The sequence below is a fragment of the Microtus ochrogaster genome, chromosome 1, assembly GCF_000317375.1.
Source record: "Microtus ochrogaster isolate Prairie Vole_2 chromosome 1, MicOch1.0, whole genome shotgun sequence".
In the NCBI taxonomy this organism is placed as follows: Eukaryota; Metazoa; Chordata; class Mammalia; order Rodentia; family Cricetidae; genus Microtus; species Microtus ochrogaster.
In genome coordinates this window covers 23,203,605-23,220,676 of record NC_022009.1, presented here as the reverse complement: position 1 = coordinate 23,220,676, position 17,072 = coordinate 23,203,605, and the positions used below count along the sequence as shown (strand labels likewise).

Sequence of the window (17,072 nt, the reverse complement as noted above, 5' to 3'; positions counted from 1 at the left end):
ACGCTACAATGCAGGTAATAGAGAGACACCAAGCTGCTTTAGCAAAAGTGAGCAAGAGTTTTCAGAGTTGATGGTCCTGCAGGCCTTGTCTGGACAGGATTAGCCTCCATCAGAGAGTCTCTCCTCTGGTGGGTTGACTTCTGAACGCCAGTTGTCACTGCTGTAACTCTCATGGCCCCTGACAGAGCAGGATCTTGAGACCATTCTGGATTATTTGGTAGGTCCTAAATCCAGTGACACGTGTCCTCAACACACAAAGAACAGGTACAAAGAGGAGAGAAAGGCTACGTGCAGATGGAAGCAGAGATTAGAACGAGGAAGCCAGGAGTTAAGAACTGCCTGGAGCTATTAGCAGATGGAAGAGGCTGGAGGGAGTCTCCCTTTAGAGCACCCCTCCTCACCCCGAGAGAGCATATTTCTCATGTTTTAAGCCATACGCTTTGCAACTATTTGTTGTGGCTGTCCTAGGAAACTAGTACAGAGGTTTGCACCCTAGGCACACAAGAGTCTCTGCAGAGATCACCAAGATTAGACTGAGCCCTGGAAGTCGCTGCCTGCAGGCAGACAGGACTCTGAGCTCCAAAGAAGACAAAACAGTGTGGTGGTACCTGTGTAGGCCTGTTACTGCTCTTCTCTTGAGGTACAGGAACTTGCTTTGCTTTGGATATTTTTTATTTTGTTTTTTTATTATATATACTCATATATTTTATTATTAAGATGATTGCAACAAAACATTTATGGATTGGTTCGTTGAGCATTAAAGTTGACTAAGGACTGGAGAGATGGCTTAGTGTTAAGAGCACTGATTGATCTTCCAGAGGTCCTGAGTTCAATTCCCAGCAATCACATGGTGGCTCACAACCACCTGTAATGAGATCTGGTGCCCTCTTCTGGCCTGCAGGGACATATGCAGGCAGAACACTATATATAAATAAATCTTTAAAAAAGAAAAAGAAAAAAATAACTGATTAAAGTCTTTTTCTTTTCTTTTTTATCTTTTGAGGCAAAGTAGTAGCTCAAGTTGACCTTGAGCTCTTTATGTAGCCCAGGCTGACCTTTATCTCCTGCCTCAGCCTCCTGAATGCTAGGACTATTATAGGTGTGCTAAGCCAGCCGTCCTGGTTTAGAAACAGACTTGTTAGACGTCAAAGAAAAGCTTGGCTTTACCTCTGGCTTCACAAGTTACACAAAAATATCAGTAAACGTCTCTGGCTGAGTGGAAGAGCTATGGCCAACCCGTACCACTAAAGTCCTGTTTCAGATGATACTGATGTCAGTTTCACTGCAAAAGAGAGCAACACCCCAATGATTATGCTGATTTTTTTTTTTTTTTTTTTTGGCTCTGACCAATACATGAGTAGCAGCTTTTGACCTCTGGCCTAGAGACGTGAATGACTTCTTCCCTCTAGTTGGTGGCTTCTGCTTTAGGGATGAGAACAGTACCAGCTTCAAAAGCTGTCATTCAAAATGCAGAAGCTGGCCATCTGTGGGACAGACAGCTCTGGCTGTGGTCCATGAAGCTTCGTCAAGTATGTCTTCACAAAGGTTATTAATACTTTTTGTCCACGTGCCACAGCAGCTTTCTGCAAGCTGGGAGAAAAAGGTTTCCCTTGGGGCCCTGGAGAGCTTTTCCTCCTGCTTCCCATTCCTCCCTGCTCACCAGCACTTAAGCCGGGGCCAGTGGCCTGCAGGAGCGGGAAATGAACCTTGTCCTCAAGCTAGTATTGCAGACATTCTCCTTACCAGAGGGAAAATTTTACATTGCATTCTAGGTGAAAGGGTGGCAGGACTTCAGCGAGAGAAACAGGATGTAAACCAAACAGGGAAATTTGTATTGAGAGAGGCATGGAGATTTTAAGGACTAAAACAGAAATGGGCAAGGCTTAGCTAGTTGGATTTCTTTTCAATCCCAGCTACAAACTGGATCGTGAAAATTTTGGCATTTTTAGCCATGATGCTCAGGTTGTACCTCCACCAGTCGCACCTGAAAGCCAGGCATCAACCTCCATTTCTCTGCCTATCTACCCGCCTGCCTCAGCATGCTGGAGATTGAACCTAAAGCCTGTGGCATGTGCTACGCCAGCACTCCATTGCTGAGATGTAGCTCTACATCGTTTTTTACTTTTTCTTTTGAGAAAGTCTCAAAATAAGGTCAAACAACTCTGTAGCCCAAGCAAGCCTTGAATGAATGAATGAATGAATGAATGTGTATATAATTTCCTTTGAGACAGGGTCTTGTTATATAGTTCAGGCTAGCTTCAAATTTACAGAAGTCCTCCTACAGCCCCCAAATTCTGGGATTACAGATGTGTACCACTCTGCCTGGCAGACCCCTTTACCCCTTTGATCTTCCTGTTTCAGACTCTGAGTAGCTATAATTTAGGCCTATGCCAATAGTGTGATTCCTTGTGACTCTTTTTTTTCCAATTACTAAATATTAGTATTATTATAGGGTGTGTATGTATGAGTAAGTTGGAAGACAAGGAACTGATTTTCTCCTTATACCGTGTGGGTGCGTCCTAGCGATCGAACTCAGGTTGTCGGCCTTGGAAGCAGGCATTTTTATCATCTGAGCAATCTCACTGGCTCTAGTTTGGGTTTTGGAGACAAGGTCTCAATTTGTAGTTCAAGCTATGTCAAATTTGCAATCTTCTTGTTTCTGCCCCTCTTGTGCTGGGATTAAGTTGTTTGGTTTTTAAATAGGCTTCCAGATAATCAAACACAGTTAGAGCATGATGAAAACATATTATTCCAGGCGGTATGTTCATATATTCTATTTTCGTTCTTCTGAGTTAGGTTTTAGGCATCAGGAGTGTTTGAAAGCTGCCCGGGTGGTTCTGGGATGCAGACGCCAGCCTCGTAGATAACAAAGGGACAATAGTGAAGCAGACATCATCAAGGTTCCTGAAGCTGTTTTTCTTTTCAATCTGTGTTCACGTCTCTCATGGTAATGAGCTCCCATTGAAGAAGAATACATTTTAGAAGGCTTTAAGATAATCTGAATCCAGGTAAGGCAGAAAACCCCTGGACTCCCAGCTCTTGTAATCAAGAGGCTGCAGCAGGAGGACTGACATAAATCCAAGTCCATTCACGGCTGCATAGCAAGGCTATCTCTAAAAAACAAAAAGTTGGGCTAGCAGGGTAGTTCCCTGAGTAAAAGCATTTGTCCTCTGACCTCCACACACACACCATGGCACGTGTGCACGCACACACACACACACATACACACACACACATACACACACACACATACACACACACACACACACATACACACACACACATACATACACACACACACATACACACACACACATACACACACACCATGGCATGTGTGCATGCACACACACACACATACACACACATACACACACACATACACATACATACACATACACACATACACACACACCATGGCATGTGTGCATGCACACACACACACACATACACACACATACACACACACACACACTATATTATTTTGTTTGGTTGGTTTTTTTCTTTTTGAGATGGGGTTTCTCTATGTAGCCCTGGTTGTTCTGGAACTCACTCTATAGAGTGGCCTCAAACTCACAGAGATCTGCCTGCCTCTGCCTCGCTCCCCTCCCCCAAATGCTGGAGTTAAAGACATGGGCCACAACACCTGGTTAAGAAAATGTAACTTTTAAAGTCAACTAAATAACAAATCCATCATCAGATGCTGACTACTCACTGGCCTGGAAGGCAGAAGCACTGGAGGAAATGCAGACTTTCCCGGAGTCAGGAACGAAGGCCTGTTATCACCAGTGCAGTCTTCCACTCCAGGCCTTGTGGTCCCAGGGCTTCCAGTAATCATCGTAGGGCATCTGAGGCTCTCTACATACGCGCACGCTTCAGGCATGGCTGTGTCCAGGTGGAGAGTGTTGCTGATGTTGGGAGTAGATTTCCTTTGACTCTGTCTTACTTCTCCTTGGAGGCCTTAGGGGACTCCAGGGCTACTGCCCAAGGCAATTTTCCCATTTGTCTTTCTGGTGTTACTATTCCTTCTTTGTGGCATGAATGGCTGCCCACACAAGGTAAAGGAGGGGCTGCAGTTCTCATCTCCTGCCACTCACCCTACTTCCTTGTCCCTATGACTCTGTCTTCACAATTCTCTCTTTTTTTGTCCTTCAGTACTCATTCATGTTGGCACAGTGAACTTCTTTTTACCTCAGGCCTACCATAGGGTTTTTCCTCCCTGGTTTCCAGGACTCCAAATCTCTACCGGGCTCTAGGAATGGTGTCCAAAAGCAAACAGAGCTTGGAAAGGAGGGAGGGAGGGAGGGAGAAGAAGGAGGGACAGAGGGAGGGAGGAAAGGGGGAAAGAGGAGGGGGAGGATCCTTCTAGATTCATCCTTTCAACTCACAGGATTGTTTTTTGAAACTTGTGTTTCTGAGGCCTATTTTGCATCTTTTGCTTAAATCATCTCTAAAATTCTTCAGAAAACTGTAGGCAACAATCATGAAGGACAGTGTGATGTTTTCATACGCAGTACAATGTATGTGTAGTGATTAAATACGCACACTCACCAGTCACTGGGTTGTGTTGCTTTTGTAGTTAAATCTAGATGTTTTATAACCTCAGTGCACAGCTACCACTACAGCTTTGATGTCGGCTGGGTGCTGGTGGCGCACACCTTTAATTCCAGCAGTTGGAAGCAGAGGCAGGTGGTGGATCTCTCAGTTTGAGGCCAGCGTGGTCTACAGAGCTATGCAGAGAAACCCTGTCTTGAGAGGAAAACAAAAACAAAAAGACCCTTTGATCTTGGCAATGAAAAATGTATAGGTTGTAGCACACACGCAGGGTCCTGCTATCTACAGACTACTGAGGAAGGACATTGATCACCATGGAAGCTGGTGAGGGAAATTCGTGTTTCCCATCTATGTTTAGCACCCTAAACTAGGGATGTCGTTCTTCAGCAGAGGGATTACTTTGCAAATGTGAGGAACTGGCTTTAACCCCTAGCACTACGAGAAAGAAGTTTATTACCATGGGATCTGAAGAGGAATATAAATCTTGGGTTATTTTTTTTCAAGCAAAATGGATTGAGGGGAGATGCTGTAAGTTTAAACAGTTACTATTAGCACCATAGAGGATGTTCTGGAAGACTTATATTTATATGTGAACCAAAAATGTATTATGTTAGTTTGGGCAGAGAAAGGCTACCCACGAGTATAAAACTTCTCACAGAGTGGGAACTAAGTACAAAATATGAAATTTTATCAAGTGTGGCGACAATCCTATCTGAAAATGGTCACTTCTATTTTCAGCTCTAACACTGACTCATTGTATGGTTTCAGACAAGTCACCTAACAGCTTTGGGCCTCAGCTTCTCTATATGAAAAATGGTAACTAAAATGCAGCTAGATGGAGGAACTAGCATTTATTGAGCAACTGCTCTCTGCCCATCATGTGCTGGGCACTCTGTATTATGCTGTAGTATTTCATTCAATCTAAGGCAAATATTTGCTGAACACTTATCTATAGGAGACTATGCTGGCCCAAACAGAGCCCTTGCTCTTCTAGAGGTTAAACTCCAGAAAAGTGAGGGTGAACACACAGGGTAGTGACAGCCACAGTGCAAGTCATGGAACAAGAGCAGGCTGGGAAGTAAGCTGAGGGTGGGGTTACATGTAGGGGTGCGCTCTCTGGAAGGAGACTGCAGCGTCCAGAGTCTCCAAGACCTGAGGAGGAAGGCCCCAGGGGGACCTGCATGTTGGAGCATAAGCTGTTTGCAAGGCTGGCTGACTGTAAGAGGGTGACAAAGACAGATGGGGAGGAACTCAACACTGGGAAGAACTGTTGGAGAGAGGCTGTGATAAACTACTTAGGTTTATTCTAGTTGATCTGGTTTGTTTGTTTGTTTTAAATCACTTTGGGGGCTGGAGATGGCTCAGCAGTTAAGAGCACTGGCTGCTCTTCCAGAAGACTCAGGTTTGAAACCCAGACCCCACAAGGTAGCTCACAACTGTAACTCCAGTTTCAAGAGACCTGATGCCCTCTTCTGTCCTCCATGGGCACCAGGCACACATGTGGTGCACAGACATACATACAGGCAGGCAAAACACACAGAAGAAACAAAACTTCAAAAACTCACTTTATGTAGGGTGATGAATATGGTTAGAGATCGACAAGAACAGAAGGAGGCAACAGAAAGGAGGGCACTGCTCGGGGAAAAGAGCAAAATACTTTTCATAAAGATCAGACAGTAATTAACTATCTCAGGTTTCCGCCACACATTCTGTTCTTCCTCCTCCTTTTTAAACAACCACCTAAAAATGTAAAAAGGAGAAAAAAATCCACATTCTTCGCTCTTAGGCAATATAAACCATAGGGTCCCATGCCTGACCTGCTTATCTGAAGAGGAGTTTGCAGCCTCTGGCTCAAAGAGGAGAAACTGATTATTATCTACTTAGGATCCAGAACTGATCAGATCTGCAGATGAACTGCCTGTGTGTGGAGAGAGAATGGAAGAGGAAGCGGAGACAGTTTCAGGCACTGGGTAAACGGTGGCGCTGTTTATGGGAGAGATGAGGAGGAAGCAGATTTGAGAAGCAAAGGAGGGGAAATCAAGAAATCGAAGTGGAGCTCTTGAGACAGGCGCTGGGTGTAGATCTGCAGCTTAGGGCAGAGGTCAGGGCTAGAGATCCATGTCTGCAAGTTATGGGTCTGCAGATGCATTTAAAGCCCGGGGATTGGAAGACACCACCTAGGGAGCAGCAGCAGATCGAGGGCTCCATCATTCAGAAGACCCATCACTGGGATCCTTGGGATTTGTCTCTGTGTCAGAGGCTAGGACAAAAGGCAAATACTGCCAAACTGCTTTCTAAAGAGGTCTTTTGTATCTTCCGCTTGTGTTGCTATGCAATACATTGTAGGACTTTACACATGAATTGGAAGGGATGTGGAAGCCAAGGATCCTTATAGATTGGTGCCCACAAAACGCAAGCCGCACTGAAATGTTAGCTGGCTAAAGTGGGTAGCCCAAGAGGACTAATGTGCTTCCCAACTACAGAATCACCCAGCAAACTTGTTACAAATGCCCCCCCCCATCATATAATTCTCTCTGGCCTGGAACTTAACCAGGTAGACTAAGCTGGCCTCAAAGTCACAGAGATCACCTGACTCTGCCTCCCAAGTGCTGGGAGTAAAGGCATGTGCCAGCAAGCCCAGAACCCAAGTGCCAATTTTTAATAAGGGCTTCTGCCTCACTGTCTGAGTGAGGTGTGTTTTAAGCATGCTCCTTATTATATAAAAGTTTAAAACCCATGGCTAACTGGGCGGTGGTGGCGCACGCCTTTAACCCCAGCACTAGGAAGGCCAGAGGCAGGCGGATCTCAGTGAGTTTAAGGCCAGCCTGGTCTACAAAGTGAGCTCCAGGACAGCTAGGGCTGTTACAGAGAAACCTCGTCTCAAAAAACCAAACCAAACCAACAAACAAAAAACTATGGCTTAGGGATAGACTAGACTAGGTGTTTCTTAACTCCCAAAGGCTTTTGTGGCTAAGGAATTTCAGGTTATCTGGCTAGGTATGTTTCAGGATGACAGACATGATGGCCCAGGAGTGCTAGTCAGGAAGAAGCATTTACTCTGAAAGTGCCACACTTTCTAGTCCATCACCAGTTCCAAACGAGGCCTCTGCCTCTGTAGATGAAGATGGTACCTTCAGGCTGAAGAGATGGCTCAGAGGTTAAGAGCACTGGCTGCTCTTCCAGAGGTCCTAAGTTCAATTCTCAGCAACCACATGGTGGTTTACAGCCATCTATAATGAGATCTGATGCCCTCTTCTGGCCTGCAGGTTTACATGCAGAACACTCATATACATAGAGTATAAATAACGTTTTGTTAAAAAAAAAAAAATGGTACCTTCTTCAATACAGGTGTAGTCTTCAATACAGGTGCAGAGTTTTGGTTCCCTAGAGCTCTGCCTCCTGCCCTCCAGTTCCACAGCATAGAGGCAAGTTTTTGTTATTGTTGTTATTCTCTGTCCTTCTATGGACTCACTTTCTAATAAGGAAAAAAAAAGCCAGGTGTGATAGAAATCAAAAACAAAATTTATGCCCTGGCAAAGCTGAAGCATGCATGGGCAGCCTGTATATGCTAGTCCTTTTGAACTTGTCCATATTGGGTTTCATGGTCTAAATTGATTAGGACAACTGACCAGGTCTCTCAAGAGGGCACCAGATCTTATTACAGATGGTTGTGAGCCACCATGTGGTTGCTGGGAATTGAACTCAGGACCTTTGGAAGAGCAGCCAGTGCTCTTAACCACTGAGCCATCTCTTCAGGGTGGTGAAACATGCCTGCAATTCTGCCACTCAGGAAGAGGAAGCAGGAGGACTGAGAGAGTACCATCTGGGCTATATATGGAAGTGCTGTCCCAAAGAAACAAAAGCAGAAGGATCTGCAGAACGGTAGTGAGACTGAAGTCAGGATTACAGTTTAGATACATCATATGCTCAATAAGTTTGTGTGAAATGGCTAAAGAACAAAGGAGGGAATTTGCTGTTAGACCTTCTTTCTGCCAGGAGCCAAGAACCTGCCTTGCCATTTTTTTTTTCAAGGCAGGGTTTCTCTGTAGCTTTGGAGCCTGTCCTGGAAATAGCTCTTGTTCCAGGCTGGCATTGAGCTCACAGAGATCCGCCTGCCTCTGCCTCCCTAGTGCTGGGATTAAAGGCGTGCGCCACCATTGCCCAGTGAACCAGTCTTGTCTTACATGTGCCAGCATTTACTCTGCCTGAGTAGCAAGCACTATTTTGGGTTAAGAAGAGAAAGCAATGAACAAACTACACAAAAATCCTCAACCTTACACAAGATACCGTGCTAAGAAGACAGACACAAAAATACAAAAAAAAAAAAACAAAAAACAAAACGGGGGCTGTATTAATGGTGAGAGCTAATAGGGGAAATAAATGACAGAAGGCAGAGACAGAAAGTGTTGGGGGGCTGGGAATAAGTGAGATTACAGGACAAGAATGGATTCAAGAGCTGTGTGTAATACAGGAGGCAATTCAACTTTTCAGGCTCAATTTCTCCATTTGTAAAATATTGCAGTGTTTTCCTGAGGAAGGTTCTGATTTTTGTACCTTTTTTCCCCCTGACACAGGGTCTTCATGTGACAATCTGGCTGTCTTTGAATTCAACCTGCAGACCAGGCTGCCCTTGAACCCACGGAGATCTGCCTGTCTCTGGGAGTGCTGGGATTAAAGGTGCTCACCTCCACACCTGGCCCTTTGTCACTTTTAGGGTGTTGGATTGTTTTGTTTTACATTTATCCATCCATCCATCCGTCTATCTGTGTGGAAGGGTGGAAGTCAACGAACAACTTCCAAGGGTTGCTTTTCTCCTTCTACCATGTGGGTCCCAGGAATCTTACTTGGGTCTTCAATCTTGGCAACAAGTGCCACATTACCCTTGGCTCTTTCATTGGCCCCTGGGATCTGAATATTGACAGAGTCTAAATCAGGCTATTCTGAACTATTTCTCAACTAGGTCCTTTTGGAATTTTATGCCCGGGCATTGTTTACTTTTAGCAAGAATGCTAAATAAGTTTGACCTGAAACGCCCTACTCCAAATCTCTCCTTGGGAGCTGAGCTGAGTTCTCTCCCCTACCGAGCAATCCCTTCAGAGCGCTGTGATGCACAGCCGGTTCCGCACTTCCCGTGAGTACAGCAGTACAGTTCTCCAGGCTCAGCGCCACCAACATCTTTTTAAAAACTACCCAAGTTTCTTATCATCACATATACATCTTTCTTAAAATTACCCAAGTTTCTTATCATCTCATAGCCTCAGTTTCCTTATCTGAAAAAATGAAAATGTTTGCCTAAATTATCTGACAGGGTTTTTCAAACTATCAGATGAGATCATTAAAGATATGTGAAAACAGGCTGTGTCTGGTGGTGAATGCCTGCCTGCACGTTGGGGGGCAGAGATAGAATCACCGCAAGTACCAGGCCAACCTAGAGCAAAAGATCCTGTCTCAAAAGAGAAAAAAAAAAAAACAGTGAAGATATTTAAAAATGTAAATGTCTACTGTGTAAAAGTTGAGATGGAAATCAAAAAAAAAAACACGCACAGGCATTTCTGCAAATCTCACGCTAATGGCCAGAGGACTCCTAGGACTTGAGTGAGCCTCGAGTTAGAATAACTGTAGGGAAAAGCCTATGCAAATTGTCAGCGTGCACTCAGTAGATGGCCAGTCTTATCTGCGATCAGGGATAAAACAATCAAACCAAATGTTCCTAAGTGAACACCTCATAAAATATTATATGGCACTTGCTAGATCTTAAAACACTTAACAACTCTATTATGCTTATGTTTGTTTTGTTTTCAGACTTCTGTTCCAGGAAAAGACTAGGTAGACAAAAAGTCATTTAAAAAACAAAACTAAACTAAACAAACAAAAAAACCTAACCACTAAAATCACTGAGGGCAGATAGTTCATCTTCTGCCTATTTTTGCTAATGTTCAAGAGACATCAATTCAAGTCGATAATGGTTACACACATAGGCTACTGCTTATTCTTAGGTGTTGAAGTATCTGTTTTGGGGGGCATGTACTCCAGGCTGGAGTGGAACTCACTGTATAGCCCAAGCTGGCATTAATCTCTAGATCATCCTCCTTCCTCAGCCTCCCAAACTCTGAGATTATAAGCAAGTTGTACCGAGTGTGTCTCTTTGTATATTTTTCAGCTCTAAATACTTGGCTGTAACATAAAGATGCTAAACCTTTTTTTTTTTTTCTCACTTGAGACAGAGTTCACTATGTAGCTTTGGCTGTCCTGGAACTTACTATTGTAGATCAGGCTGGCCTTGAACTCCTGAAGATATAGCTGCCTCTGCCTCCCAAATGCTGGGATTAAAGATGTGCACCATTATGCCAGGCACTACATATTTTTTTTTTTTTTGAAATTGACAAAGAGTATATAGTAATTATTTTGCTAAGGAACACTTAGTTTGGTTGTTTCATCACCGGTAAGAATGCTAGATCTATTGAGTATCTCAGGATGTACACCAATAAACACAGTATGCATGCACAGTGTCGTTCGTGTCTAGCACACAGCAGATAATGAACGATTCCTATGTGAATCAGATCACGACGCATGAGCCACTTGGAAGTTACAGAACATGCTTAGGAAACATACAATTTCCGCTCTCGAAAATGCTCACCTGGTAAATAATATTTTATGCTCATCTCTGACAGAACAAAACATACATTTAAATATTTGGTTAGAGTATAGCTTAGCACAGAAGACTACTGTTGTTTCTTAAATAAATAAGAAGTACATTGTGAACACCGAAGTTAGACCAGGCCGAATAGTGGGTTCAGAGGCGTTAACGGGATACCTGTCAATTCGCATGCACCTGTTGACCTCTACACAGTCTTCTCCGAGTTAGAGACCCACAGGCACTAAAAGCCAAATAAAAACTTCGCTTTGTATTTTTCCTCTTCAGTGCTCCACTGTCCCAACTGCTATCAGAGTTGGCTTTTGGGACCTTAGCCCCAGCCTAAGCAGCCGGTGGGCGGGCCCAGAGAAAGGCTTTGTGGCTGTTCCTTATTGGGGCCTGGTTGCTATGGTGTCACCGACTTTAAAACGTGTCTGAACCACTTCCGGGAGGTTAAGCTAGAATTACTTCCAGGGCTGCCCGTACTTACTATGGCTCACCCAGCGGTCTTTCGCTTCAACAAATAAACCCTGTACGAAAAAAAAATCTCTGAGAACTTTTCTCTAGCTCCTGACTCCCGTGGTTATGACATACTACCGGGTTTTTCCCGATTTTAAAAATTATTTGTTACACATTCTAATCTCTACTAGCCAATCTCCAAAATGGCGCCAACGGCCTCGCTGGGTCAGAGGCGAGTCACGTGGGTTCCCCCGGTTCCGGCGCGCTAGAGGCCCCGGGTGGTGAACGAGGCTCCGGCACCATGTCTGGTTTGTCTGGCCCACTCTCCTGGCCTGGCCCTCGCCCCTGTGCGTTGCTCCTTCTGTTCCTGCTCGGCCCGAGCTCGGTGCTCGCCATCTCCTTCCATCTGCCCGTGAACTCTCGCAAGTGTCTCCGCGAGGAGATCCACAAGGACCTGCTCGTGACGGGCGCCTACGAGATCACCGACCAGTCGGGGGGCGCAGGCGGCCTGCGCACCCATCTCAAGGTGCGGCGCGGGGGCGGGCGGCTAGACGGCCGGCGTCGTGCGGGGGAGGCCGAGGTGGTGTGGAGGCCGGCCGGCGGGCGGAGGCCGGGGGTTGGCCTGCTCCCCCAACCCCAGCGCTCTGGACGTGCGGTGCGGACCGCCCCTTCACCCGCGCGTTGGGGTTCGCGGGGCGGGGCTGCGCGCCCAAATCCCGGGCCCGTGGAAGGGCTTGGGAGGCGTTGGCGGCCTGAGAGCCTAGAGAGCTAGGGCTATTTCGGCTGTCGTCAGGGTCCTGCCCCTGGGAGGGCTCAGGAATCTTGAGCAATAACGTGATTTCCCCGAGTAATCCTAGAGGATCAGTGGGATTGACATCGACATCATAAGACACCACAACACCTACAAGATAATGGAGACAATAAGATTGACTGTGACTAATAAAAAATGTTATATATTTAAGCATCTGCCATGTCACTTCCTGTGCCTTTTAAAGGTTGTACGGTTAGTTCAAACACTCCATAAATAAGGAAACTGAGGTTCAGGTAGAATGAACAAGTGTTCCCGATGGAATTGGCCCACTCAGTGAATTGACGGAAAAGTGCCACAATCTTCCTTTTGTTCTTAATTTGTGATTTCTGGGATTTATCAGAGTTCATTATTGGTCACAAGATGGTCGTAGTCTCTAGTGTCTTCACTTAGCTACACCAGGTTCGGCTGGACCATTGGATGGTGACAGCTTCTTTACATAATGCCTTTTGGTCCCCGTTTTCAGGGGTGTTTTGCTTGGCCAGATTTTTGAGATGTTAATAGTCAACATCTTGTGTTCTGGGTAATTGTATTCATTCACATTTAACACTGGCAATTTTCTTGCTTCTTTTTAACTGTGTGTGTATGTGTAGCGTGTGGGTGCCTAGGGTCCGTGGAGGGGCATCAGATTTCCATGTGGGTGCTGGGAACTCAGCCTGGGTCTTCTGAAAGGGCACCAAGTGACCTAAACCACTGAACCGTCTCTCCAGCCTGAAACAGTTTACTGTTAACAAGCTTCGGATGTAGTGTTTAAGGTGTCAGACCACTGTGGTGGTACTGTAACATACTTTGAGAAAACCTCTTCAGGGCTATTGTTTTGTGACCCATGGTGTATAACCCTCCTTAAATACTGAACTGTCTTAAGTGGTGATGGCTCGTACATTTTCAAGACGTGGATACAATGTTTGGGCTTTAGTCATGCTTCAGGCTCTTCTCAGTAGAAGTAATGCCCCTAATCAAAGAATTTGAGCAGCCAAAGAGGCCTTGCTCTGCTGCGTTGCTGTCGCCCCTGGAGTCCTGTGTTTGGAAAGTACTTAGTGGCTCGCTGCTGCCTGTCTGATAATTGACGTTTACCAACACGCTCCTCATGAGAACACTCTTGAAGCTTCCTATGTTGTTAGTCTCCCACCCGTGTTCTAACTAGGGCGTCGCTGACCAGAGCTCATTGTCACTACTTCTGTTTACCCTCGTCTCCCCTCTTAGACCAGTAGTTTCCTAAGCAGGCCTTGTTCCCGTTTGTGTTTTCTGGAGTGTTCAGTGTGGTGCTTCACTTCTGGTTGCACTGAGCGGAAGGAGGAGCTGTGCTGTAACCCTAGAGTTAGGAGCATCTGAGGCCGGACCGGAGGCTGCTGAAGGGACCTCACCGGCAGGAGTTTGTGCCTCTGCTCACAAGGATTTCACCAACACTTAGTTACTCTCACTCTGTCTGCTGTGTCCTTACTACGAGCCAGCTTAACTGGACTACTGGAACCCTAAACTCAACTGGCAAGTAGCTAACACACAGGAACGAATTGAGCCAGGTATCAAGAAAGAAGAAAACCGAGAAGCAGCGATGAATAAAGGAGCATAGCTGGCAGTGGTGGAGAAGGAATTTGGGGTGACCAGTACTCCCCTCTTTTTTTTGATGTTAGGCTTCACTGGAAGCCTGGGTTGGCCTGGAACCCTCTCCTCCTGTCTCAGCCTTGCAAGTGCAGGAGTTATAGAGTTATAGGTGTGTGCCAGTATGCCCAGCAGTACCTAGGCCAGAATGAGTTGCCTTGTCTTATCTGGTTTTAAAAATGAAAATTTAAAAAACATACAAATTTTGATGCCAAATTCCTGAGTTTTATCGCCAGCCGCATGGCTGTTGGCAGTGTTTTGTCCTCACTATTAGAGAGAATATAACCGTTACTTCTGCTACCCAGATTCTGCGACTGCTCAAGATCCATGCTGGCTTAATCTTCACTCTTTCTCTTTAGTATTTTATGTTAAATCGTTCTGAGCCCAGGAAACCCTGGATATTTCAGTCTAGTCGATGTCAGCTTGAATCTTTAAAAAAAGATAGGAACATGACTATCATGTTTTATGGCCATGTGACACCCTTCCAAAATTAACAGTGAGCTAGGTACAGTTGCATGTGTCTGTAGTCCTAGCTAGTCAGGGGGCTGAGGCAGGAGGATTAGTTGAGCCCCAGAAATTTGGAACCAGGCTGAACAACATAGTGAAGACAAGGCTAAAGTGAGACGATCCCTTGAGGCCATGAGGTAAAGATCTGTACGCTTTAACAGATTTAGACCCCTTTCTCCAAACCAAACACATTAAAATCCCATCATCATTCCTTAATGTCATGTAATACCATCATATACTAAGATTTCCATAAGTAAAGGCTCTTGTCACTACACCTAAGTTCAACCCCTGGGATGCACGTGGTAGGTGGGGACAGTCGGCTTCCAAAAGCTGTCCTCGAACTTCCACCTGTGCACATATGCAAAATGTGCACACACACAATAAATTACAACAACAATTTAAACATTTCCCACTTGTTTGAAAAAGACCTATTTAAAGTTAATTTGTTGGGGCCAGAGAAGTGGCTTAGCAGTTAAGAACAAGTACTATTCTTGTAGAGGACCTCAGTTAGGTTCCCAGCACCCACTCTGACAGCTCCGCCATTATTTCTTACAAAGGAGCAAGGTATAAATATGGAATCGGGTTCCATTTTATCTTTTTGATGTGGGTACTTGATAGCTGGTGTGGTATAGGGATGGTTGGTTGTCTCCACCCACCATGAGGACTTGGGAGGCAGAGACAGGTGGATCTTTGTGAGTTTGAGGCCAGTTCGGTCTACAGAGCAAGTTCTAAGACAGGCTCCAAAGCTACAGAGAAACCCTGTCTCGAAAAACCAAAACCAAACAACCAAAAATGCAAAGCAAGCTGTTTCAGACACACTTTGTGTTGCAGATTTCCAATTGTCTACTTTATCACTCTCTTTCCCACTCATTGCACAAAATGAAGCTAAGCCATCCTTCGTCATAGATTAGAAAGACTTCGTTACCCAGATGTGAAGTTGGAAGTGCCCCCTCATCATCCGTAGTTAGTATAGACGTTACTCTATTAACTTGAGGTCCTAATAAAGCCTGTTGTAGGAGCCATGGTCCTGAGTGAAGGGACTGTAGATGTGAGCACCATGCTGGACAGTGTGAAGAGACGTTCTATGTAATACAGTTGCCATGGTTTTTAAGAGAATGATTACATTTCTGGTGTCTGTACTGAGAACATTTCTGTATTGTAGAGGAAAACAATCAAAAACCTGTTGCTTATTTCTCAAAAGAAGCTTTTCTTTTATCACTAACTATCGTGTGAATCCTTGCTTGGGCTCACCTTTTTCTTTTAGTGAAAATATGGCCCTGTTAAATTGATATTTAATGATACTGGTATCAGTGGATTAAAACCAGACCAGTAACTAGATGGTTTGCTACAGAAGGCCAGTTGGTACATTAACGTTTGATTGCATTACAGTTGAGTTTCTTCTTGTATTATATACAAATCTTCTAGCTCTTTCTTTAAGCCCTGACCCATTTCCTTCTTCATAAAAGTTAAAGGATGGTGTTTCTTACTCAGTGACCAGTTAAGACTGTTCTAGAAAGGGGGACTTCTTAGATTTTGAAGTCAGTGATAACCTCTGAAGACAGTCTAGTTTTTAGGAAGAGGAACAGATTATAAAGGTGACCTTGAGGGGTGCAGTGACCTTGGTTTGCCAGTTGATGGCTGGTGTTTGATGTTAAGCCTCTGCCTCCATATTCCTATCTTCCCGGCAGCACAGACAGTAGGGCCCTCTGTGAAAGCATCCGGCTGGCCACAGACCAGAATTTGGCCCGCAAACAAGCCTCAGACTTGAGGGAGGCTGATGTCATCTGCTGTATCCTGCGCCCCAACTTCATTGTTCAACATAATGTGTGGGAAATCAAGAGACTACTTGTTAAAAGAGAACAAGGCTTTGTTTGTGCCTAAAAGGGTCATGCTGGAAGTTTTTACCGTAAATAACTCTGGAACAGTATGAAAAAAAACATTTGATCTGGCTTCACCCCCGCAGTGGTGGTGTTGGGGCAGCGACTGGCCTTTCATTCTCCCTGCCTCCCTTCCTCTTTTTCCTCTTCTTCCCCGTGTCCACCCCCGGCAGTCAAACTTGACTGTTGCCTGTGTTAAGTTAATGTAGCAAATGCTGACAGAAGCAGGAAGAGAGCAGCATCTGCCTGTTATCCCACCAGTGCTTGAAGTTTTCCATTTCTGAGTCTCAGTTATACAGAAAGCCCCTTCCCTGATCGTATTTTAGCTTAAACCCCATGGGCGGTGGTGCTGTGTCATCACTGAGTTAGTTGGGTGGGACACTTGAAGGATTTAGAGCTGAGTGCTGCTTGCTGTTTCGGTTTGACTTTGTTCTCAGTAGGATCTCTGTGTTCTTCTGACTTCCAGAAACACAGGCGATAGACTGTATTTGCTCATGACTGGGAATTCAGGGTAGGTAGGGGTATGAATTAACAGGTACTGTTCTTTTTTTAGAAGACGGCATACGAGATTAAGCATGGTGACTGGAGTTCAGACGTGTGATCTCAAGATCCATCATGGAGACCCAAAGCTCAT

The 17,072-nt window shown here is 45.0% G+C and overlaps 1 protein-coding gene across 1 annotated transcript in view; it reads left to right on the top strand.

Moving 5' to 3' along the window:
* The first annotated feature begins 11,869 nt into the window (after positions 1-11,869).
* Tmed10 (transmembrane p24 trafficking protein 10) overlaps positions 11,870-17,072 on the top strand; it is a 38,232-nt gene continuing 33,029 nt past the window's right edge. Inside the window, exon 1 of the mRNA XM_005343368.3 lies at positions 11,870-12,173. Within this exon, the coding sequence (XP_005343425.1) occupies positions 11,949-12,173 (225 nt within the window). The 5' untranslated portion in view covers positions 11,870-11,948. The remainder of the gene's footprint in view (positions 12,174-17,072) is intronic.